This window comes from Branchiostoma floridae, chromosome 17, assembly GCF_000003815.2.
Source record: "Branchiostoma floridae strain S238N-H82 chromosome 17, Bfl_VNyyK, whole genome shotgun sequence".
Taxonomy (NCBI): domain Eukaryota; kingdom Metazoa; phylum Chordata; class Leptocardii; order Amphioxiformes; family Branchiostomatidae; genus Branchiostoma; species Branchiostoma floridae.
Window position 1 is genome coordinate 8,836,037 of NC_049995.1, and position 23,899 is coordinate 8,859,935.

The window sequence follows — 23,899 nt, forward strand, 5'->3', positions numbered from 1 at the left end:
CGGTTCAACCAATGATAGCATGGCAATTAGGAAATCAACCAATAAGAGAAAGGCTGCATATCCATGGATTATTTGCATTGTTTATATTTTGCATCTCTTAAGGGACTATGGGATCAGTCTACGCTACTCTAAATTTCTACATCTTTTGGTGCATAATACTAGTTATAATGTTTATTATTTGATCTTATATTGTGAAAATTTGTGTGGTGTGGGGGAAAACTAAACGGGAGCTGTTTTAAGAAATAAGTTTTATCTGTTTGCCTCATTGATCTCGTTTTTGATTTATCATGGCCGCCATGTGAGAAAGGTGTATAAAAACTTTTACCTTTTGCTGATTTTTACCAACAAGCGGACTTTTGGTCCTTTTCTTCCTATTTTCAGACCCCGCCCTCCACCAATGTGAAGATTCCGAGGTACCCGCCGTTCGTGAATCGCTACGCCAACCGGAGTAACCATGGGATCCCCATCTTTTCTCAGGAGAGACTGCAGGAGAGAGCACAGAAGGTGGGATGGAAGGAATAATAGAGGGAAAGAGGGAGAAGATAAAAAGGAAAGGAAAGAAGGGAAATGTAGACATACATGTGCAGCAGGAAAAGGGTGGGGATTGAGGGAGGGATGAATTGAATGTGCAAAAGAAAAAGAAAAGATGGGAGGGAAAGAATAAAAGGATGGAGGAAGAAGAGAAAAGGTCATTTGGAAGTAAGAAATCAAATGAGTGCATTCAAGGGCAAGTAATTATAGAAGTATATATCATACATACATTGTATATCAGGGAATGATCAATAAGAAATGTATCACAAAAGTGCTTGCTTCCGTGCAAATGAAGCCTCTTCTTTTTAGTATGTCTCTTTTTATGGATACTTTTTCTTTAACCATAATTATAACTCTCCTTGGTATGCTGGTAACTTACATTGTGGCTACAGATTGTATAACATCAACTCTTGTTATTCCGCCTAGTACCATATGATATTGCCACATCAAAAAATATCTTTATATAGGCTGCCTAAAGATTGCCTTGAACACATAATGAAGTTTATTATACAAAAGTACCTCAGGATTATCACAGATGGTGCATTGGTACGTACTGTAAATGCAGAAATGTTCACGGTGGTTTAATGTTCACGGTTTTCACGGTGGCCACTTCCCCATGAACTTAAAACCACCGCGAACATTTATCCATGGCAGTGCATGCTGCTACTGTGATACCACGAAATTAAATCCCTGTGAACTTAAATGCATTTACAGTACATGTATCTTTAAATCACTTTTTTGAATTTTTGTGTATTTCTCATTGGGCAGTATTATGGCACCTGGTGGAATTATAAAAGTTGATGTTAAACCCTAACCTTTAGTACATGGCCCTGGTTTTGACTCCCTGCATCTGTTACTTTATTTTCCCTCCATTCCATCTTCCTTAGTCCCTAGAAAAGCAAAAAGCAGCCCTTAGACTGCGGCAGTTTCTGAGACAACAGTACCCTCCTGGTGCTTGGACGTGTGTGAGTTAGTTAGTGGTTAGTTCCAGGTGTTAATGAAGGGGGTAAGGATAAAGGTTTAAGGTCTTTTGTTACAGGTGTAAGGAGATAAGGCTTGGTACATTGCACTCATCATACATTGTACACTTCAATAGTAGTGGTTTATTTAAGAATTTTAAACACCTTCAAGCAATGGTTAGTTGCTACTTAATAAGATGTGTTTAAAGTATCCATTCATGTTCAGTTCCTGTTATTTGCATTGTATTTGCATTTGCAAGAAAACATTACAACTGAGTTATCCCTGTCCTTGGTACTGAAATGTAGGGCGGTATAATATTTGCCATCACTTTAAAAAAAATCAACTTTAATTCTTCTTTTTTTAGCAAAAATTCTAGTACAAAAGTACAAAATCTAGCCTTTTCATTTTTTTCTTCTCCTACATATTATTTTGATTATCTATATCAGAAGAAAAGTGGCGGTTTGTAAGTTGCCAACAAATTACCCCTGTAACACGAATTAACAAGACTTCACCCCCTTACCCAAACTCCTTTGTAAAGTTTTTAGTCCCACAGACAAAAGTAGCAGCACTGAGGTCATATTGAAATCTCAGAAACACACACACACACAGAAGGGTGTATGAACTGATCAGAAGTACAATTAAAGATACACTTCTAAGTCACCAATATGGTGAGTTCCCAGCCATAAACAAAAGATGTTCCTAACTATTCTTATTGTTTTCCCCAGCAGAGAGTAGAGGAGAAGGAGAAGACCAGACCGGATGACAGACAGCAGACTGCCAATGTCTATGTGAGTTGTTTTTTTTGTAGTACGTTATAAATAAATCTTTCCAAAACTTTCCCTGCCTTTTCATGTTGTCAGTCATGTTGTTCAATCTTCTGTTACTGACTGCAGTCTGTTACTGACTGCAGTAATTTAGCAGTTTCGAACTTCAAACAGCAAAAATGGTTAACATATTCTTTGTATCTCAAATGTACATGTACATGTTTATGTATGCATTGTAAACTTTTAGTTGCATTGATAAGGAAATAGTATGTTACGGCATGCTATAGCAAAAGCTGCACTTACAAAATTTGTATACCAAATGACTGAGCAAAATGCTCTTTATCAGAGTACAGCTCATTTTCAGTTTTGTACATGAGTATGGTGTTAGGTCTCGATAATTTTTTTCTTTTCTAATCCTTTTTTCCATGGGGCTGTGAAGTGCACATTTATGTACCGGTAGGTACAGTTTTGTTGTCAATATTTGATTGTAAAAGAGGCAAGACGTGTACAATATGAATGGTGAGGCCAGTATTCACCTCCCCCATTGCTGGGATGTAGAAATGTGACACTGCTTAATTGTTTTATCCAGTATGCTGATGAGGACAACTACAAGCGGTTCCAGTCCTGGATGTCCATGAGTCGAGCGGTGCAGGCACAGAAACAGAAGAGTTCTCAGGACATCCGTAACACATTCAGACTGGCACTGTCGGGGCAGCCTGATGTGTTCAAGCACAGCTACACACATGCAGGTATGTTTGTTCATACACGATACACATGTACACACACACATAGCACACACACACAACATCCATAATACATTCAGACTGGCATTGTTGGGACAGACATATGTGTTCAAACACAGCTACACACATGCGGGTTGGTGTGTTTGCACTTACACACATCATACACACACACACACACACACACACACTAGCACACACACACACATGCACACACACACATGCACACACAGGGCAGCCAGATGTGTTCAAACACAGCTACACACATGCAGGTTGGTGTGTTCACACTTACACACATCATACACACATACACATAGTTAAGTCCTTCCCGCACCACCTAGTCCATAGTGCGGTGCCTATCTCCATTTCAATAGCCATTAGACCACACAATTTTGTGCAATCACTACAGCTAGTAGGTGGCTGATAGTGGTGCGTGTTCAACTTCCAAGTACCATGATACTCTTTCCCAAGAATCAATGTTAAGTGCTAAGCAGATGAAGCAGTATGTACAATTTTCATGTTATGACTTGGTCACTAAAAAGCTGACTTTCCTGTGACATTGTCCTGTTGTTTGTGCAGGGTCCATGCCTCCGGTGTCGCTCCAGTCAGAACAGCTGGTTCACATCGGACCTGAGATCAGATCTGTGGAGCCTAGACTGAACCAAGCAGCTTATCCCGTCAACAAACCATTCAATGAAGACAGGTTAGTTAGTTAGTTTGTTATCAGTAACCCAGACTGAACCAAGCAGCTTATCCCGTCAACAAACCATTCAATGAAGACAGGTTAGTTAGTTAATTGTCATCAATAACCTAGACTAAACCAGGCAGCTTATCCCATCAACAAATCATTCAACAATGAAGACAGGTTAGTTAGTTATCAGTAACCAGACAGGTTAGTTAATTATCAATAACCTAGACTGAACCAGGCAGCTTATCCCACCAACAAACCATTCAACAATGAAGACAGTTTAGTTAGTTATCAGTAACCAGACAGGTTAGTTAATTATCAATAACCTAGACTGAACCAGGCAGCTTATCCCATCAACAAACCATTTAACAATGAAGACAGGTTAGTTAGTTATCAGTAACTCAAGAACATCTTGAATGATTTTTGGTATGTAGTTATGTGTTAGGAAGAAAAAGGTCAAGGCCAATTTTCAGCCACCTAGTATGTGACCTTGGTACTGTAGCAGAACTTTTTGTGTCTTTTAACCTGACCATGCTATGGTCTTGACTTTTTGTTGACAGATAGCTTGTGATGTAAGGAAGAAGAAACATATTTTTGGGCCCCTAGCAGCTTGCTCTGGTTGAGAATGTTTTAGACTATTTACCACATATTATAGTTTGTGGTATTTTGTCGTGTTTCTAAATTGTTTCCCTTATTTCCAGTGAGTTCAGTATAAGCAGTGATGACTCAGAGAACCAGAGGTTTAAGATCCCTATGGCGGACCTGAAGAGCCCCTACCAACGGGACATGTTCCCTCAGCAGTGGGGGGAGGGCCACGCAGCGAGGCCACCTACTCATGGAAGAAGGTACTGCAACACTTGACACAGCCATACATACACACTGTATTGCCCATTTCAAAGATTAGAATATGTGCACCTTTCACAAGAACTTCAAAGTTTCTGTCTGGATATAGTTTTTAATCTTCAGTTCAAACTTGGTGTTTTACAAAATGTATACGCCATGAGGCAGTTTACCAAGTATTCATAAAGTGCAAACTAATTTTGCTGAGACTTGCTGTTTTAGTCATTTTATATCATAGTTTCAGCTATCATAATATATTATGTTGATAATAGAACATTCAGGTATATTAAGATATACCAAGTAGCAATTACTCAAGCAACTGGATATGATTTTTTGAACAGTCAGACGTTTCAGGTAGCACCTACTGACTTTTTTTCAGTGACACTGAGCAAAATCTGTAACAGTTGAAAAGCAGGTTTTAAACCCTAACTGTGAATTGACACCATATAGATAAATGAACTAAACATTTTTGACATTTGCTTTTCTCCCAGGGCTGGGGTGTCCCCTCGAGCTTCAGCTGACCAGAACCAGGTCATCAGGGTTCGCCTCACGACGCGGCCGGACCAGCGTCTCCCGTCCGTGGACAGGCTGGGCAGTGGGAGCTCTAGTGGCAAGGACACGGCCAAGGACAACGTGCTGTCCAGACCTGGCAGACAGGTAAGCAATGATAGAAGGAAAGCTCTGTAGAATGTCAGACATCCATGTAGAACATAACACCATACAAAATAAAGCAATCAACTGTATAAATTGTTTCAGACATTGTCCACTAATATTTCATCACTGACACATGTTTATGAAATGAGCCTTTTTTTTACTTAACACGCACTGTGTATAAAATAAGCATTTTTTTTTTCATTGATAATGAATGGTGAATGCTGTCTGAAACGATCAATTTTGGATAATGTAAACCCAGAAAATTTTTGCCTGTCACATTTGCCCTTCACCAACCATTTGCTCAAAAGTTCTCTTTGTGTCAGATAAAAAGTTAAAAGCCTTTCTACAGTAAACAACTAACTGACTCAAAATACCCTTCTTTCAGTGATAAACAATGAAGCATTACAATACATCCTCAATCATGCTGGTATTTCTGTCTGTCGGTCTGAAGGGTTAACATTGCATAGCAGTATTGGTATAAGGGGTGAAGTCTGCCATCTCTGATAGCCCTATTTTTTCTTCCCAGCAGCCAGTTGTCAGCCGAAACATCAAGTCTGCGCTGAGCAACGATGTTCTACAGAGCATGGCAGAACTCACGCATTCCATGTTTCCACGGCAACCTGAGGGGCTCCTCCCATCCAGGGGTCAGGGGTCAGTGGACCAGACAGAAGTGCTGTTGGAGAGATGGAAACTACGGGGGGACGCTCAGGTCAGTTGTTTATAATGGTTGCTTATGCCATATCCGTATGCAAATCCTCTGTTACTTCTCAAGTCAAAAATGTCAATTCAATTTTTGGCACTTGTTTTTTTGCAACATACTCGCACACATGTACTGGGATTTAGTTTTGTTGTTCAACAGACAAAGAAAGGATACTAGTACGATAAAAAGGGTAGTATTGAAAATTATAAATAGTGTACTGTTGTAAAGAGTAATAGTATTACATGCTATCTGATTACATGCAATTGATGAAATACCACTGAAGAAATAATCAACCAATATAATGTAAAGTTTCTGGATTTATTACATTTTTAGACATACTAGTGAAGAATTAAGATATTTTAAGGAAAAGTTATGTTGAACTTCATACATTGGATAGTCAAATTTGTACCAATGACCACCTCAACATATTGAGGACCACCTGGACAATGTGACCACTTTTTTGGTGGTCCCTAAGATAATATTTCCTATTGATACAAGCATTAAGGACAACCCTGTCTATAGTGACCACCTGTCCACATAGACCAGAGTGAGTGGTCCTCTTAGACAGGTTTAACTGTAGTCTAGATATTATTATGCGATCAGAAATTGGATTATTATGTATTAGTTGTGTAAGCAGGTTCTTAACTTTTCTCCTTTTTTCTCCTTCCATCCCAGATGCCAACCAGCCCCAGGAAGCCCAAACCTCCAAGCTTTGAGCCTCTAGGGGAATGAAGAACACCCCTCAACATGTAATGGTGCAGTCCAGTATTGCCACAAACTCCATATACCTTGCCATACTTGTACATAGTCATTATGATAAACACTTTGCACTCTGTATGTACAGTGTAAAGTATATAGTACAGGCTGTGCAATAATTTATTACAGATTTTTATGTTGCATTTTCCTTTGTTTTTGTTGACACTTGTTTGTATGTACTAGATAGATGCAGTCTTGCCCATTCATTCATAAAGGAATTGTGGTGAGAAGAGACTTAGTCCACAGCACGTAAATTTTATGGACAACGCTACACTAATGGCTAGTGCCACATCTACAAGTTGATTTGCTGTGGCCTAATGTAAAACAAGAAAGCTTCTGAAAAAAGCTGCCTGGTGCGTATTTTGGAAAAAGCCTGGATGTTAAACAAAATCACATGAAAAAAGAGTTTTTAAACATCGAATTACTGAATTGGTCTGTCTTCTATTAAAAAAACATTACATGAGATTTGTCTAACAAAGAAAAAAAAATTTGTTACAAGTGGGGTTCGAACCCACGATCCATGGCTGCAAAAGCAAATCGCTATATCCACCCCGCGCAGACCGCTAGGCCACACAAGCTGATTGCATAATTGCCTACTTGAAAACGTTCTAGAGAAGTACAAGTTTCTGTAAAGAACTTTGTGTAACAGATTATTAATCTAGGTATACTTTCTATATCTAGCTGATAGGTACTTACTACCATGTCATGCTGAGTTTATCTTTCGTCAGTGACTGGCGAAAATCTACCGTACTCCACAAGGTCTACATTTTCTATTTTTCCTCAAGTTCTACGATAATTTTGATGACCAAAAATTGATCTATTTTTTTCACATCATGTTTTATGTGTGTTTAAGGTTTACTTCTATATCTATTGTTTGCATGAACTTATTTGTGCTTATAAACACTCTAAAAACATTAGAAATTGTCCAGTTTGAATTACAGTGTATTTTACATCTTTATCAATTACTCCAGTCTATGGGATGTAAATCTATGTATGGTTGTGTCACTGGAAAATGGGTTTAAAAAACTGTATTTCCCTGTAAAGAAACCATCCCATGTTTCCACTAAATGCATATTACCCTTCAGCTTGCTAAGGCACCTGTTTGGGACCAAATTATGGTTTATGAGGTTACTGTAAATGCATTTAAGTTGGCGGGGATTTAATTTCGCGGTAGCGGGGAAAAGGACTTCCGCGGTGGTTTTAAGTTCGCGGTAGCACCATGCACTGTAGTATCTTACTGCCATGGAAAAATGTACGCGGTGGTTTTAAGTTCGCGGTGAAGTGTCGACCGCGAAAACTGCGAACATATGCATTAAACCACTGTGAAAGTTTCTGCATTTACAGTAACCTGCAGGGAGAAGTTTGAGGTCAAAAATAACTATGCAAAAAAAATGTCATTTGTACTCAGTGGTTTATAACTTCTACAGATGCACTCCAATGAAATTTGAGATAAAGGGTACATGTAATATCAAAATGAAATATGACACATTGTTATATATTGTTAGCAGTTTTATATATATAATATTAACTCTTACTATCAACAACTAAGATGAATTTGTATCTGCATTACACTTGGAATCTACAATACATAGCAATTTGTATACAAATGGACGATATATTTTCTATTCGAGTTTCTTTTCAGAGTGCTTCAAATGTATAGACTGATGTTCACTTTTGTAATATAGGCTGTAAATGTTGTAAAGAAATGTTCATATGTGTCTATAGTATTGTAGGTAAAATTGAAACAAATTTTAGTACATGTTTGTATTTTAGTTTTTTTATCTTGTGTTTGTGACAGATGATTGATTCACTGCAAAAGTACCATGTATATGGTACACTGAGCGAAGACTCTTTGAAAACATTAAATATTGAATCACTACACCATATTGAATCACTGCACCTTGTATTTCTTGAGTTGATAACTTGTTAGATGCTTCAGGTCTAATACACGGGTATGTGGCATTGAATGGAAGAGTGGCTAAATTTAGTAAGCAAGCAGATACAGGATAGAGATCATGGGTTTGATAATGGGGTTCCTGGCTAAACGTTGTATCCTAGTATCCCTATACTTGTTATCATCCTCGCTGGTTCGAATGAGGAATTAGGCAGTATATGATCATGAGTGCGAAAGACGAATATTGACGAGAGAGCACTGAAATCGTAGGTTAAAAATCAGTGTATACATACGTGGCTTAGAGCAGAAGAGGACGAAAAGAACTTGAAATCGTCCGCCACTTCACCCTATCCTACCTCACGGACTTGATACAACAGAAAGGCTATATGCCAGTACGGTCAAAGCTTGTTTAATGGCCCAATGTTTTGATTGAAAATATCTCCTATAGGAAAACACAAGTTGGACGTTGAGGTACAAAATTTCTAATATACAATTGTTAGATGTCTCAAATGAGTATGAAATTGTCAACAGAGATGCAAAGGAGAGTTTTGTTTGGCATTTCCTGTGTACTTCTTTCCGCTCAACGAAAACAACTCATTGGAGACAACACGGGCAGTCAGTACATTCTCTCCACGTGTCAAGAGCGCCACTAAGCGAATGGCAAACGAACGACAAGAGTAATACGTGCAAATGCAAATACGATTTTACATTGATCATTTAAGAGCGATTCCCAGCAGTTAGTGAAATAAATGCAGCAGATATTGACAAGCGTGTAATAGCTGCACATTTAATGGTCATTTAATTCTAGTTGATCAATCAGCACGTAACATTGTTCGATATGCAGTAATATCAATGGGTATTTTCTGTATGTACGTGCACACGACCAATATCACCTTCGGGACGTACAACACAGTTTTTTCACGGTACAAATCAGTGCAACCGAAATTCCGAAACAACAGTACAGTATGGCACACTTGTTGCAATGATATTTTTGGTCACCAGTCGGCGCTTTTGATCGAATTAGATTATCGGCGCATTTATAGATGCATTGGTATAATACATTGTACCATCATAGAAGCTATTTATGTGAGCAAAAGATCATTAAGGACAAAGGCAGTAAGGACAGGACCAAACTGGTCACTCCTGGAGATATGCAGCTGTGTTAGAATTCTCCAACTCCTCACAAACAATAGATCACAATTCTGAGTATGATAATGACACCTAAAGTTAATTCCTGAATGAATTTCCAGAAACTGAAACAAGTGTAAAACTTTGAAATTGACTTACAGGGAGTGTCCACTTTTACAGCTTTGGGCTAGTTTATCACATGGTAACCAATAAATCCTGGCACTACAACCTCTTCTCTTGCCTTTCTTGATGAAGGCTAACAGTCTCAAATGCGTATTGCAAAGACACACATTTTCAGATTAACAAGCACATTTGGGATATGTATATGGGCACAAGTAAAGGCCAAAGTTGTCATAGCAAATCGGAAACGGCCTTCAATAAGATGTTGGGGGTGAAAGATCGTACGTTTTTTGGAGTGACAATCGGACTTTTCTGACAGACCCTCACCTCATATAACTAGATGAACAGTTGAGTTAAAGGCCAAATGTGTTAGGACAAGGCGGCTATTGTTCTTATATATTCATAACCTACTCATTACGTACAGTATACGATGTATACATGAATGTAGGTGGCGCTTCGACGGGAGAACATGGTCTTCCAGGGGCTCCTCGCGCAGCGCCTAGAATCGATCCTTCTTATATCGACTGGCGTCTGAAACGTCATTCTGAATGCGTGGTAAAATGTTACGACCTATTTGGGAAAGTTATCACAGGCTTCAAGCATAATTTCAGGTTCCTTTTCACATGTTACAAGTTGGGACTGTATACCACATGAGAGCCCAAGCTGCAGTACCGCTAACGACCGCGTCCTGAAAAGTGGCTAAAACGACCGCCAAATTGTCAAATTTCCTTCTTTTCGGGAATGGGGAAATCATGAAAGGCTCAAAAAGGGGTTTGGATTTTTTACACTTTGTTTTAAAAAAGCGACAATTTAAGATTGATAATGACAACATTTAAGGCAGTTCGCAAACTTTATGTTGCCAAAGTTTCTAACACCTTCTTCTACAGTAGAAATACCTGAATGAACAAAGCTTTTGATAAGTGTGTTTGTTCTTTGTTAAAATCCATTTTCATAGGAGGTATCCAGAGGGTGTAATTCATTAAATCAAGTAAAAAAAGCCTTCTGTGCTACTGAAAATGCAATGATGAAGGTGGAATAATTTCTAAGTGATTTTGGAATACAAATGCATCTTTTGACAAAGCAGGAGCACAGATTGAAGAGAATGCAAAAAAATGACATCATAGGAGAATCTGTATTTTCTGTCACAAGTGTTAACTGTATGTAGCTGATTGTAGTAGACTGTTTTTTTAAGCAAAATGACGAATAATGATAATGATGTTATACCATGCGACGGAAACGTAACTTCGTATTTACATCTGTATATGACTTAGTGAACGCAACTTGTTATCATTATCATGATTTATCTATTTGATATTTTGGTTCTCCTTATAGCTGCTATTTGTTATCAAATAACGATAGATTTATTCTATGTAAGACACGTGTTTATAAGCTTTGATGTATTGGCGTAATTCTTCGCAAATTATTCGCTGTTTCTTTTGGAAAATGAAAGTCTTGTTTGAGTTGTGTAATAAACCATAAGTAAAGCTTCCCAAGTCTTCTGTGTATCGAAGGCATGAACCCAAGTTTTGATACTTGGTTTTTACAACAATTTCTACTACGATGTGTAATCGGCTGTCTGTTTGTACGGTGTAGACCTTAACTTGCGAACTTGAGATGTTCGAGACATAAAAGTATAGAATTTGATAATTTGATACGTATGCTGTAAAAGATGGATACGTATTTTTGTTTTTCGTACGATCATTTGAGCAATATCTTAACTTTGACTCTTCCAGGTCCTTCATAAAGTGATAGGCTAATATCGAATAATCAACCCTGAAAAACGACGATTAATTTCTCAACAAATTGTATTAGGAACTGTTGTATAAAGAAATTACATCAATCGCCTCATACTTTTGTAATAGAAAAGGACTGGGAGAGATTGACTTGTGGTTTATTGAACAGCCTGAAGAACAGAAATTCGAAATTCCAATAGCAACAGCCGATTAATTGTGCAAGAATACACCAATTACAGGCATATATGTGTCTTAGATAAAATAAATCTAACGTTATTTTATGACAAATAGAATCTATACGCAGAACCACAAAAACAAATGCATAGATTATGATAATCATAATATTGTATTCATCGGAGTTACCAGTTACGTTTCCGTCCCATGAAATAATACCATTATCATTATTTGCCATAAACATTCCATTGCAGTTAGCTATAGATATACATGTGCAGGCAACAGTTATTGGAAATGTGAAAGAAATACAGATTACATCTTTTTACGTTCCCTTCATTCTGTACTCCTGTTTTGGCAAAACAAATTCCCATATATTTGTATTTTCAAACCTCCTTTTCCATTTTCATCATTACAAGTTCTGTAGCACAGAGAACCACTCTGACATGATTTGATAGGATTTTCACTAGTTCTAAATCCGTTATTAGCGTTCCTTAGCCCGAAGTAAGTTGTAATGTAACATTAAGTCTTGCTCTTTCAGCCCAGGGTCCATTGAACGGCTCCCCTGGCGCCCCATGTTATATTGCATTCACAAATGATCTATATAGCTTACAGCATTTTGAAATAAAATTAGCATTTATTGATAAAGACAGAAACATTGTTGCATTTGTTGACGTCGTCCTGTACATGATTTTCCAAATAGAAGGGAAATTTAGCTGTGGTAGCCCGATAGACAACTTACAGTACATGCACTCGGTCACTTCTATTCTTTTAAGAGAACGAGTCTTTTCCGACCTAATATCCCGCGGTTTTGTTCGTGAACTGCCTTAGATATTGCCATTTTTAATCTCAAATGGTCATATTTTGGAAAAAAAAGTCAAATAAGCCACAAAAATTCAAACCCCTTTACGAGCCTTTCTCCATTTCCCCATTCGTGAAAAGAGAGAAATTTGGCAATTTGACGGTCGTCTTAGTCACTTTTCAGGACACGGCCGGGAGCGGTACTGCAGCTTGGGCTCTCATAGGGTTTGTAGTCCCAACTTGTAAAATGTGGAAACGAGCAAGAACTTTGCCTAAAGCCTGTGAAAACTGCCCCAAATAGGTCCAGACATCTTAACACGCAATAAGAATGACGTTTAAGGCACTAGTTGACATAAAAAGGGTAGTTTTTAAGCGCCGCGCGAGGAGCCCCTGTAACACCATGTCCGCCCGTCGAAGCGCCACCTACATCCATGGCTATTTCATATACTGTACGTATTTATCGGGTTAAGATCGTGTGGACATCATGGGGTTTCTTTTGAGAACCTTAATTGGCATTTTACTCAATTCTTCACCTGCTTATAAAGGGAAAATGACTGTTCGAGAAGCCCGGTCGTCATTCAGAAAAGATTACGATCTTTAACCCCAACATCTGCTCAAACTTGGCCTTTTACTCGACTTTTTCTTGCGTCTATATGCATGTCCACAATTCATTTTAAGTTGATCACGTTGTTAAAGTTGTTAACGTATTTGTCTTGTGACTGTTAATCTATATCATGAAAGGCAAGATAAGGTTGTAGTGTCTGTCGACGTCGTGCGACCACAACTTCCAAAGAATCGTCCGACCATCATTCTACGTGTCTTACAAACACACCTCGCCTTTAGTCTTAGCCTGGAGCCCAGTCTTGTTAGCTTTGTTCCGCTCCCAAAGGTCGCTACTCGCCAATAAGACTAGCCTACAGTCCAGCCTTGTTAGCTTTGTTCCGCTAGCAAGCTAACAAGGCTGGACTCCAGGCTAGTAGCGACCTTCGGGAGCGGCACAAAACTAACAAGGCTGGACTCCAGGCTAAGACCAGTCTCGGTTTAAGGAAGAAAAGGGCGTAAGCTATTGCGATCCCCAAATTTAAGTAACGATCTTCCTTCCCACCATCTGCTTGGTTTTCATCCATATGGTAATAACTTCAACAGCAAAAAGTTTCACTACTTCAAAGACGAGCTTTCATAACACGTTTTGATCTAGAATTTGAGAATGAAGCAAATTCGGGAGAAGCAATTTCGTAAAAAGAAATTAAAGCGGCAATCGTATGGAGTCTAGCTACTGTGGCAACAAGGATGCAAAAAAATGAAAATGCGGAAATTCGTCCCCCATACAAATGTATCACACCCCCGTTTTAGAGGTTCCGTTCTGAAAAGGTCCGTATACGTATCTCGTTGACGAAGCGTCTCTAAATCACAGATTTTGCCAGTTTGCGAAACAAGATGGGCTCCTATAGGGTTCTTACATCCAACTTTTGCTGCTGTTGTTCTTGACATGTGACTAATCAAATATCACCAATTTATCAGAAAAGAAATGTTTTATTCCAACATATGCGAATTCTGACACAAAGGTTTTCAGTTTAAATCGTGCCCATCAACTTCAACACAAGTTGTATTCTTTAGCTTTCCATTCCCCTATAGAACTAGTGGCTTAGAGAACAGGCAAAGTCAAACTGGGTAAAATAAGGTTCTGTTTTATTGCACATAGCTCATCAAAATACACACATGCTTTACAAGCAACACATGTGAAAAGAGACATTCCATCCATCAAAAGCTCTTTTTGTACAGTATCTTTTTACAGATAACGATTTTGAACATTTCGTAGACTCACGTATAAATAGATCTAGAGTGCGATTGGGCATGAGAATGTGCGTTATGCTTGTTGTCGTAACTTGACAATCTTTAAAATGATGGCAAGGTTCCTAGTGTTCCATAAGGCCCCGATAGTTAAACATGCTGTATTTAGGGGTGCCTAAGCATTTGTACGAACCCTATGAGATTCGTGCGAACATTATATGATACGCAGGAATCACTATGCGAAAGCGCACGAACCTTATGAAAATCACACGAATCAGTATGCACAGCAAAAACGCACGAACCTTATGTGATTCGCACGAATCACTATGTGACACGCACGAACCTTATGAGATTTGCACGAACCTTATGCGAATGACGTAATGTCACGTGACCCGGCGGTGGTCGGCCGGTTTTGCATAAATTTCGTGTGTGTCACATAGTGATTCGTGCGAATCACATAAGGTTCGTACGTTTTCGCATAGTGATTCGTGCGAATCACATAAGGTTCGTACGTTTTCGCATAGTGATTCGTGTGATTTTCATAAGGTTCGTGCGTTTTCATATAGTGATTCGCGCGTATCACATAATGTTCGCACGAATCTCATAGGGTTCGTGCAAATGCTTAGGCACCCCTGGTATTGATCATGATACAGCTATACAGTACAGTCAAAATCACATAAGACCACATAGGGGACCAAGAAAATCTGGTCTATGTACAGGTGGTCACTATATATATAGAGAGAGGATTCTCAATGATAGTGTCAATGGGAAAAATTATCTAAGTGACCACCAAAAAGTGGTCACAATGGCCAGATGGTCCTTTTGTAGAAATGGTCACTTGTACAGGTGTTGACTATAATCGTGGTATCTTCAAGCAGATGTTGGGGTGGAAAGTTTAACGTTTTCTGACTGACATGCAGTCCCTTGTTATATATATATAACAAGAACCCCAACGATAAGTAATACGTTTGACTGTTAAAAAAATTTGAACTTTTTCACTATCCGTAGATGTTGTGGATGAGAGATTGTCAGAGGGGCTAGGCGCTACTCAGTTTCAATCTTCCAACCCAACATCTGCTTGAAAATTATGCACTGGCTCAATAGCAAAGTTGTATGAGCTTTGTGACCTCAAAGGCTCTATGGCAAACTCTGTATCAAAGGCAATAATAGCTACCAAAATTATCCGTCACATTCCAAGAGTAACAAACAACACAGAATAGTTTATACTCCAGAAGTTGTGATCTCAACAACACCAGCCTTCCTTCTGATCGGCGGGAGAGGAGTCATTTGTAATCCCGGCGTGCCTTGCGGCAGGTCGAGCGTAGGTTTAGTCACGTGACCGTGAGGAATGTTGGGTAATCTGGCGTGACCGTTATTATAAACGGGCGAGTCTGTTGTGATGATTGGTGCGGAGTGTCGGCTGCTTTTCCCTTCCGCTTTTCGTTTCTCGTTTTCCAAGGTCCGCTTGGCTTGAGCGTGTTTGGACCGCACCAGACCGCACACGATGGTCGCGAGAGTCGTGTGAGCCCCGCTTCTCTTCAATCCGGAAACAGGAAGTCCGGATATTCTGCTGAAGCATTTTGTCTTGCCGACCAGGAAATAAGTCCGGATTTTGTCCTCAAACCCCTTGACGTGGATGTCGCCTCTGCACTCGAACTTGAACCCCCGGGTGACCAAGATGGCGTAAGTCTCCTGTGGGACCTGAGACCATGAAAAACACATTGTTGATGAAGGTCTCCAGGCAGTACAGAAGCAACTGGTTTGGGAAATAATCCGACATTTAAGATAACATCCATTATCTTTGTAACAGATGTTATCTGAAACGCCTGACCGTCTGTCATATTGTGTTGAAAATTTCACCTCAACTTTACTTCAGAGACTTTCTAACTTACAAGCACAGATGTATTTTCTGACTGTCATTTTGGTACAAAAAGAAGACTATCATTTGAGCCAGTCTATACTACACAACCTCTTTGAAAAGATTTGGATACCCTAGATGAATGGCACTTGAAGAAAATGGCTTGTGCCGTTTATACCGAGAAATGTAAAAAAAGTAACAAGAATAACGTGAGGTATCAACCAAGGGTTGAAAACTTCCTGCCACGTTTGATCAATTGCTGACGTCACGTATCCGCCAGATCACGTGTCCGTTACTCTTACGAGCTTATGTGTTCAAGTGATTGTTCATCAGTATTGAAGAAACTTTAGTTGAAGAAATCTTAGCATTGTACTATGGGGCTTTATCCTTGTTGATACTGACCTGTATTTTCCCGGTGACCCCGCTACTGTCCATCCTGCTGGCCAGGTTGACAGTTTTTCCCCAGATGTCGTACTGAGGCTTCCGGGCGCCGATAACTCCGGCAACGGCAGGGCCATGGGTTAGACCTGGGTGGGATCAAGAACAAGGCAATCAGAGATATCAGATTCACTCCCTCTGACAGAACGTACAGAAACTGCAGTACCCGATTAGAGACTAACATAGAGTCAAACATGTACTACACGTGACTGCATCTGTGAAAAGGTAAACATGACCATTGTGGCTATGGTGATGGTCCCTAACATGTACAAAATAGTTGTAATTCAAGCATGACTGGACATGACTTTGGTTTGGAAACTATGTCTGGTTCATTTCGTCAGTGACACTAAGCAAGGAGCTTTATCTGATAAAAGCTCCTTGCACTAAGTAAGCTCTGTTGATCAGCTGGTTTTCAACAAAACACTGTCAATTGAGATGTAAATGAGTCGAACATTTTTAGATGGTCTAACAAAAACTATGCCATGTCTTACCTATCTTTAGTTTGAAGTCGTTGAAAGAATGTGTGTTGATGTCCTCCAGCACTTGCTGCATGGCGAGTGCGTAGTCTGCAAGCGCCACCAGGTGACTGTGTTTGTCATTGTACTCCTGAAGCAGACAGTGAAAACAACTGTTACGTTAGTTAGTTCATTCATTGACTCCCTCCCTCACTCCCTCCCTCACTCCCTCCCTCATCCACTAACTCATTGTTTAAGATAACAGACACAAATGATGAATGTACTACCAAAACAATACGTAAGGTAACAAACATGAGTATGCAATGCTTAAGATATAACTTGCCTTGTGCTTGTTGTTGAGTCCGGACGCTGCCATATAAGTGCTGCCGATACTTTTTATCTTTTCAATTTCAGCAAACCTGTCCTCTCCAAGCAGCTAGACACGAGAGAGCAATACAATGGGTCGTAATAAGGACTGAACACGCAAGTAGTAAGTGCGCTTTGTTGAACATCTCTCTTCGTAGCGAAGAGTCAATGGTACTTTTGAACATCGCTGCATGCATGCAAGAAATTGAAGATGCGTAAAGATGTATGAAAGACAAGGTTTACGTATACTTTTCGAATGCCTTACGTGAACTTAAATCAAACGTGAAATTAAATGTAAGATTTCTTGTTGTGTATATGGCTACTAGCAAAAACGTTTTACTCATATTTTACGAAGGAGAAATACTACTATATACTGAGATACGGTTGTATACTAGTATACATTTTGCATATATACATAAAGCAACGAATGTATTGCAAAAGATACTTAATGTCTACCTCATCAAAGTCTGCGATGATCTCGTTGAGAAGTCGAAGGCACTCGATCCCTTGGTGAAATGTCTGGGAGTAGAACTCGGCAAAGTTCGGGATGGACGCGAACATGACAGCCACGTTTTCGTAGTCTTCTGAATACAGCTCCTACATGTAGGGGAAGTGTATTATTTCCATTGTTAATCACGACGAAATCAATGATATTTGCTATTATAATATAATGAACACCTTGATATGAAAACACCATTACTTTTAGGGTCGGAGTTTTCTTTGTAAAGTGGCCAAGATTTCAAAGTAATTCGTCATTTCTATATAACATTATATCCTTTTTTACTTCTTTTAAACGTATCCCTGTGAAATAGCTTTTGGCACAATATCTATATGGGACAATGTGTGTATTGGTTACCCCATTAGGCAACAGGTTGAAAATTAATGTGGATGATGTATGAGACAATTGTTTGAATCATAGAATGATTTCCGATTTCATTCCCATTTCTATGGCCTGCCCTAACCTTGCGTTTTACATTTTCAAATTGCAAAAATTAAAAGTTTCAGGATATGATCTACATCTTATGTATTCATGACACCAAAGCGGCCGGTGAGTTCGGGTAATGTCATCTTGCAGCAATCATGTGACTCTCACGTGATAATATTTAGTACTAGCCAAGTCACGCTTACGTGCTCACATCTCGTACCAGCCACGTGGTTATCACGTGCTCATATTTAGTACTAGCCAGGTGACGCTCACGTACTCACATCTCGTACCAGCCACGTAATTCTCACGTGCACATGCTCACATCTCGTGCCAGCCACGTGAATCTCACGTGATCACATCTCGTACCGTCCACGTGACTATCACGTGACGACTTCTCGTATATCACGTGGTACTGACCTCGTCCTCTCGTTCCCTCTCCATGTAGTACTGTGCGACGTGCTCCGGGAGGATGTTCTGTAACAGCTGCTTGTTGTGTTCTCTCAGGTCGCTCATGTCGTCCAGCTCTTGTTTACTCTACAGAAAGTACCAAAATTTTTCAACTTGTTTATTTGAAAGGTCTCCGCTAGTGAGTATAAAGTAAATACTAATACTTCACTAGTCTCTTTCGAGTCATTGGCATGCAACCTACACAAACACATAACATTGAATCTATTTACATTTTAACGTCACTTACACCTAAAAATACACTTAAACAATACACTCAACTGTTGCATTAAACATAGTACGCAGTGTCTATAATCTAAAACAAAAGTAATTTGTCGAATTTTTCCATGTTTACATTGCTTAGTTGTTGTTTTCAAGTCGACGTACCTGTAGCTTCCATAGAAAGTCTAGTCTGGCGTTCGTCTCCAGCTGAGGACAAAAAGAAAATATGAATTTCATTAAAAAAAAATCGTCAAACATGTGGCTTACAAACTAAGAATATATATTAAACGTTTACATTGTTTTTACATACAGCGTATACTCTTTAAAGATTCAGGAGAAGTGGAAATGTTTCTTTGTTGCGGAAACTTCACATAGCGCACAAAAAGGCTCACCTGTCTGCCGTGATAGAAGACAGCTAATAGAAACATCACCATAGCAACAACAGTCACCCAGGTCAGCTCCACCAACCCACTGTCTCCACTGTAAAGAACGGACAGAACATGGTTGATAGAACACATTCGATGGAACATACTAAATAAAACACTCAATAAAACAATTTGATAGAACGCACTCTATAGAACACTCGATAGAAAGCATCACATACTCGATAGAACGCATCAACATAGTTGATAGAACATCTTCGATAATTCGATAGTGCGATGGAACACACGAAACAGAGCGCGGTTTAAATAGAATGTGTTCGATAGAGCCCATTAGTCAGTTAATCGAACATATATGATAGAACACATTCGGTAGAACACACATCGTAGAACTCAATCATAGGATACTCTTGATAGAAACCAATCTGTAAAGCACAACGCTATCGTTATTACTTTGAACCGAAGGGAGCGACGCATCATTCAGCTTGTCGGTGAATGCTGAAAGCGGTGCCATCTAAAGTATCATTCTTGTGTTAAGCTCGCTTAATTGCGACATGATGCAGTCTTATCATGTCACGATCCGTCTGCAACTTTTGTCTATGCCTGTCCTTGGTGCTGAAGGACCGGTGTTAGTGACAATCATAATCATTCCACCTATCTTTTTTTAAAACTTTTGCACCCCGGCGGAGAGAAACATTTATCTTTGTAATACATACTGGATTCTCTGTCTGTCTGTCTGTCTGTCTCTCTGCTCTCCCTGTCCCTGTCTCTCTCTCTCTCTCTCTCTGTCTCTGTCTCTCTCTCTCGTCCTCTCTGTCTATGTCTCTTGTGTCTCTATGATATCTATTTATCTGGGAACTCTTACCCATTTGACTGGTACATGAGCTGGTCGTATCTGGAAAACAGCACGCCGTGAGACACCTGTATCAGCAGCGCCTCCACCAGGGCCATCGTCAGCACTGCAGACAGCTTGACCAGGAAGTTAAGCCGCAGGAATACGGCACACGTGCAGAACCCGAGACTTCCGCACAGGAAAAAGTACTGGAAAAACGAGTAAAGAATATACAGTTATGTTTGCTGATACTGAAGCTTTGTGTTACATGGCCGTTACTTTACCTTTATCCACGAGAAAAAGTATAGTAATTCTATAGGATTGTTAATGTAATAAATTGAAAATACCTCTAGCTTAAGTTTGTCTTTGTCCAAAAATAACCTTATCTTAGGCTAACGTCACATTTCCAAACCGGGACTCGGAAACGAAAACATCGAAATGTGCACGTAGAAATGAACACAAATAATGGCCACGACTAGTCGACTACTCTCTTTTCGTCTTGTATAGTTTGGTGTGTTTTATGTAATAGTTTTCTCTCCCGAAGGTTGCCCGGCCGGGCCCCGGTTGGAAAATGTGACGTAGGCCTAAATGGCAGTGGGACATAGGCGTCAAACAATAGTCAAATTATTATACTTCATCATATGCATAGTACACCGAAACGTGCGTGGAACAGCATTAGAATCTACATAACTTGGTTTGGAAAAAGGAATAAGTATGTTTTATGGATGCAGCCGATATAACTGCTGATGCAAACTTTTGTGAGGTACGAAAGCTTTTCACTAGTGTGCCACCGTTGTTAGAAATCAATCTTTTAGACATAGTCGTCACGTAAATCGTTAAGCAGTTCAGCTCGGAAAATTCAACCTTGTTTACATCGAATATACGATATTTTCAGACATAACAGGCTAGTTGCTCAAATCCATTCTGGAAACCTACATAAGCCCCAAAGCCTAAGCTTGAGACACCTTACTTTGTGGCGGACTATACTAGAGGGCTAGATTATACAGATGTTGGGTCATTGACACCAAACTGGAGTCCACAGTGCGAAAAACAGCAAAAACACAGGCTTAAGATATATGCAAAGCTATATCGAACAAAATATACCCCGTAGGCGTCTGAAAGACATTATAGATCCATACAGTGGTGGAAAAGGTCTGAAATCCTACAGTCAACAGTCCTTTAAGCTTTGTCCTATAATTCGGGACGACAAGGCGACCAACGTGGCTTACCATAATCGGTCAAATGGCTAAGCGAAATCTTTCGCAAATGACGAATTGGAACGGAAAAGTACATATTTCACATTAAAAATCAGACAATCAAAGATCCGTTAAGTTTTGTCATTCAGTTTGACATTAACCCTATTCAGACCGGGGGGGGGCTTTTGAGGCCCGCGCTAACTTCGATGTCCTATAACGCCAGAACGGCTTACGCTAGAGCCACCAAATTTGGTGAGTTTTCCTAAAATATTGTTGGCAACAATTTTGTGAAGTTTGACAAATTTTCCATTTTTTTCTTGTTGCCATGGCAACCGTTTGTTGACAGGCAGTTTTGCCAAAAATCACTATTTTTGGTTCTAACTATGTATTTTTCACATTTATTTGCTATATTACTGCGATTTTGTTACATAAATAAAATCTTATATTATTCAGCAAATCTTTCATAATTATATATGCATAAATTATGCTAATTTGATGACGTCATCAGCCCAAAATCCAAGATGGCGGACCGAATGGCCAAATCAATAATAACAAGCTAATTATCCCTTAAAATTTGTAACTACCTGGTATTTTTTCATCCAAAACCATCTAATTGAATGAATTTAGTCTATTTCCATTGCCCTTTGTGATTATTTGTTGCAAAAAAAGTATTTTTAAAAATTCAAGGTGGTGGATATAATATGGCGGAGCCCAACTCGTATCTTAGATGTGCATGACGTCATTTTATGACGTCATATTGACGTCATTGATGTTGCTATTGGCAACGCAAGTCGTAATAAATATTATTATTCTGTTATCTGCACTTGTTGTTACATTTTTGTAGCATAACTTGAAGTTTTCTGAGAATACCCATTTTTCATGGGTTTGGCCAATGTAATCAAATTGATGACGTCATAATTACGTCATCTTACGTCAACGTAACGTCAAACTTCACATACTTGTCAGATATTATGTCGAAATTATGTCCTAAAAATTTGGTGGCCCTACGGCACGACGTTTTAGAGTTATAGGACTTAGAAGTGGAGGGCCTCAAAAGCCCCCCCCCGGTCCAGGGATGACCAAAAAAGCCCGGTCTGAATAGGGTTAAGGTGGTCGACTCGACCTATCAGCACGGGTCAAAAAGCTTAACGAAATTTACCACAAGCGACGACTTAGCATGATCAAATACCCTCTCCCACTCATCAAATATCAATTGATCAAAGGATCAGAACATGATTTTATAAAACTATATACCTTTATGCGTATCAATCTACGCTAAAAGCTGTCCCGGAAAGAGGCCACAAAATGCATAACAGAAATGCTAAACTGGTAGTGCACGTTTTAGTTTAAGTGCTTGCCCTTTTTATCAAAGCTAAAATAGGTTTGACCTATGGTACCACGCATTTTAAACTTATAATTAATAGCCTACATGGCTTTATGTGTGGCTTATTCTAACCTTACATAAGATATAGTGCTTTATGTAACCGCATACAGTTGTTTTTGACACAATTTATAGAGAGACACTATTATAGGCGGCTAAAGTTTGACATGGGGCCGCGTAGCACAGTGGTAGTGTATTCGGCCCGTGACCGAGAGGTCGCCGGTTCGAATCCGCCTGCCGTGTTGCCGGTCTTGTGCCCTTGGGAAAGGCACTTTACACGACTTTCCTCACTTTATTCAAGTGAAAAATGAGTCGTCCCTCGGATAGGACGTTAAATGAAGGTCCCGTGTATGGGGAGAGCCATACCCCATGCACGTTTAAGAACCCCCACACGTGCGATGGTGCGGTGTGCGTTGGTGCAAATCCTTCTGTCGGGAGTTATTGATTCACTTCAAATCACCCGGATGGAGGCCAATGCTTATAATTTTGGTACCACTACGGTGAAAGTGTATTCTTCGATTCTTTATGTAGTCATCATCAGCAAACCTTTTCTTCTACTAGATTTGGAAGAAAGCAATGTACTAGTATTGGACGACGAAGTGTCACCTTTCGGTGATAAGAGCCACCTACCTGTGGAAAGTGGCACTGCAGGCTATCTGGGTCGCTCTCCGTCCCTGTCACGTTAGTTGGCGTGCTGACGTCACATACAAACTGAAAATTCAAATCGTTTCAATGTTAATGAAAGGTTATTTTGACAGTGTAGGAGTAAAAAAAGATGCTAGGTTTAAATGTAAGTTCATCTGTGACGTGTGACATCACATAATGTGACATTATGTTGCAATTTTAAACTTTACATCCGTACATATGATAATTAATTGCTTACCAACAAGCTTTCAATCAGTCCTCTGATCCTTATCAAGTTGGAATTACCCAAAGCCTATGTCACACATCCAGACCGGAAGTGTGACGTCAGCAAAGGGTCAAAGGTGCTTGAAAGTCGGTATCGGCCCCCGTCTCGGTTGAGGGAAGGTTGGTGGGCTCTGACATGTAATCCTCTTAGGAATCTATTGTCTTCACCTTTTCAACTTGATAAGGACCAGAGGACTGATCGAAGCTTGTTGGTAAGCGCTT

The 23,899-nt window shown here is 39.6% G+C and overlaps 2 protein-coding genes across 12 annotated transcripts in view; one reads left to right on the forward strand and one right to left on the reverse strand.

The window, feature by feature from the left end:
- The window catches only part of LOC118404481 (cytosolic carboxypeptidase 3-like), an 87,107-nt gene extending 78,595 nt beyond the window's left edge, over window positions 1–8,512 (forward strand). For 7 of the 11 annotated variants that reach the window (XM_035803558.1, XM_035803554.1, XM_035803557.1 and 4 more), the window contains 9 exons: window positions 382–504; window positions 1,419–1,496; window positions 2,217–2,279; window positions 2,845–3,004; window positions 3,575–3,698; window positions 4,385–4,528; window positions 5,015–5,180; window positions 5,704–5,886; window positions 6,553–8,512. In XM_035803558.1, the coding sequence (XP_035659451.1) occupies window positions 382–504; window positions 1,419–1,496; window positions 2,217–2,279; window positions 2,845–3,004; window positions 3,575–3,698; window positions 4,385–4,528; window positions 5,015–5,180; window positions 5,704–5,886; window positions 6,553–6,609 (1,098 nt within the window). In that variant the 3' untranslated portion in view covers window positions 6,610–8,512. The remainder of the gene's footprint in view (window positions 1–381; window positions 505–1,418; window positions 1,497–2,216; window positions 2,280–2,844; window positions 3,005–3,574; window positions 3,699–4,384; window positions 4,529–5,014; window positions 5,181–5,703; window positions 5,887–6,552) is intronic. The other 4 variants (XM_035803560.1, XM_035803559.1, XM_035803561.1 and 1 more) reach the window with 4 other exon arrangements.
- A 5,635-nt stretch (window positions 8,513–14,147) lies between these two features.
- LOC118405038 (adenylate cyclase type 8-like) overlaps window positions 14,148–23,899 on the reverse strand; it is a 63,530-nt gene continuing 53,778 nt past the window's right edge. Inside the window, exons 16-25 of the mRNA XM_035804438.1 lie at window positions 23,399–23,479; window positions 20,222–20,400; window positions 19,372–19,522; window positions 19,145–19,186; window positions 18,731–18,847; window positions 17,845–17,985; window positions 17,366–17,458; window positions 17,059–17,173; window positions 16,532–16,656; window positions 14,148–15,972 (exon numbers count right to left, since the gene is read on the reverse strand). Coding sequence (XP_035660331.1) covers window positions 15,493–15,972; window positions 16,532–16,656; window positions 17,059–17,173; window positions 17,366–17,458; window positions 17,845–17,985; window positions 18,731–18,847; window positions 19,145–19,186; window positions 19,372–19,522; window positions 20,222–20,400; window positions 23,399–23,479 — 1,524 coding nt within the window. The 3' untranslated portion in view covers window positions 14,148–15,492. The remainder of the gene's footprint in view (window positions 15,973–16,531; window positions 16,657–17,058; window positions 17,174–17,365; window positions 17,459–17,844; window positions 17,986–18,730; window positions 18,848–19,144; window positions 19,187–19,371; window positions 19,523–20,221; window positions 20,401–23,398; window positions 23,480–23,899) is intronic.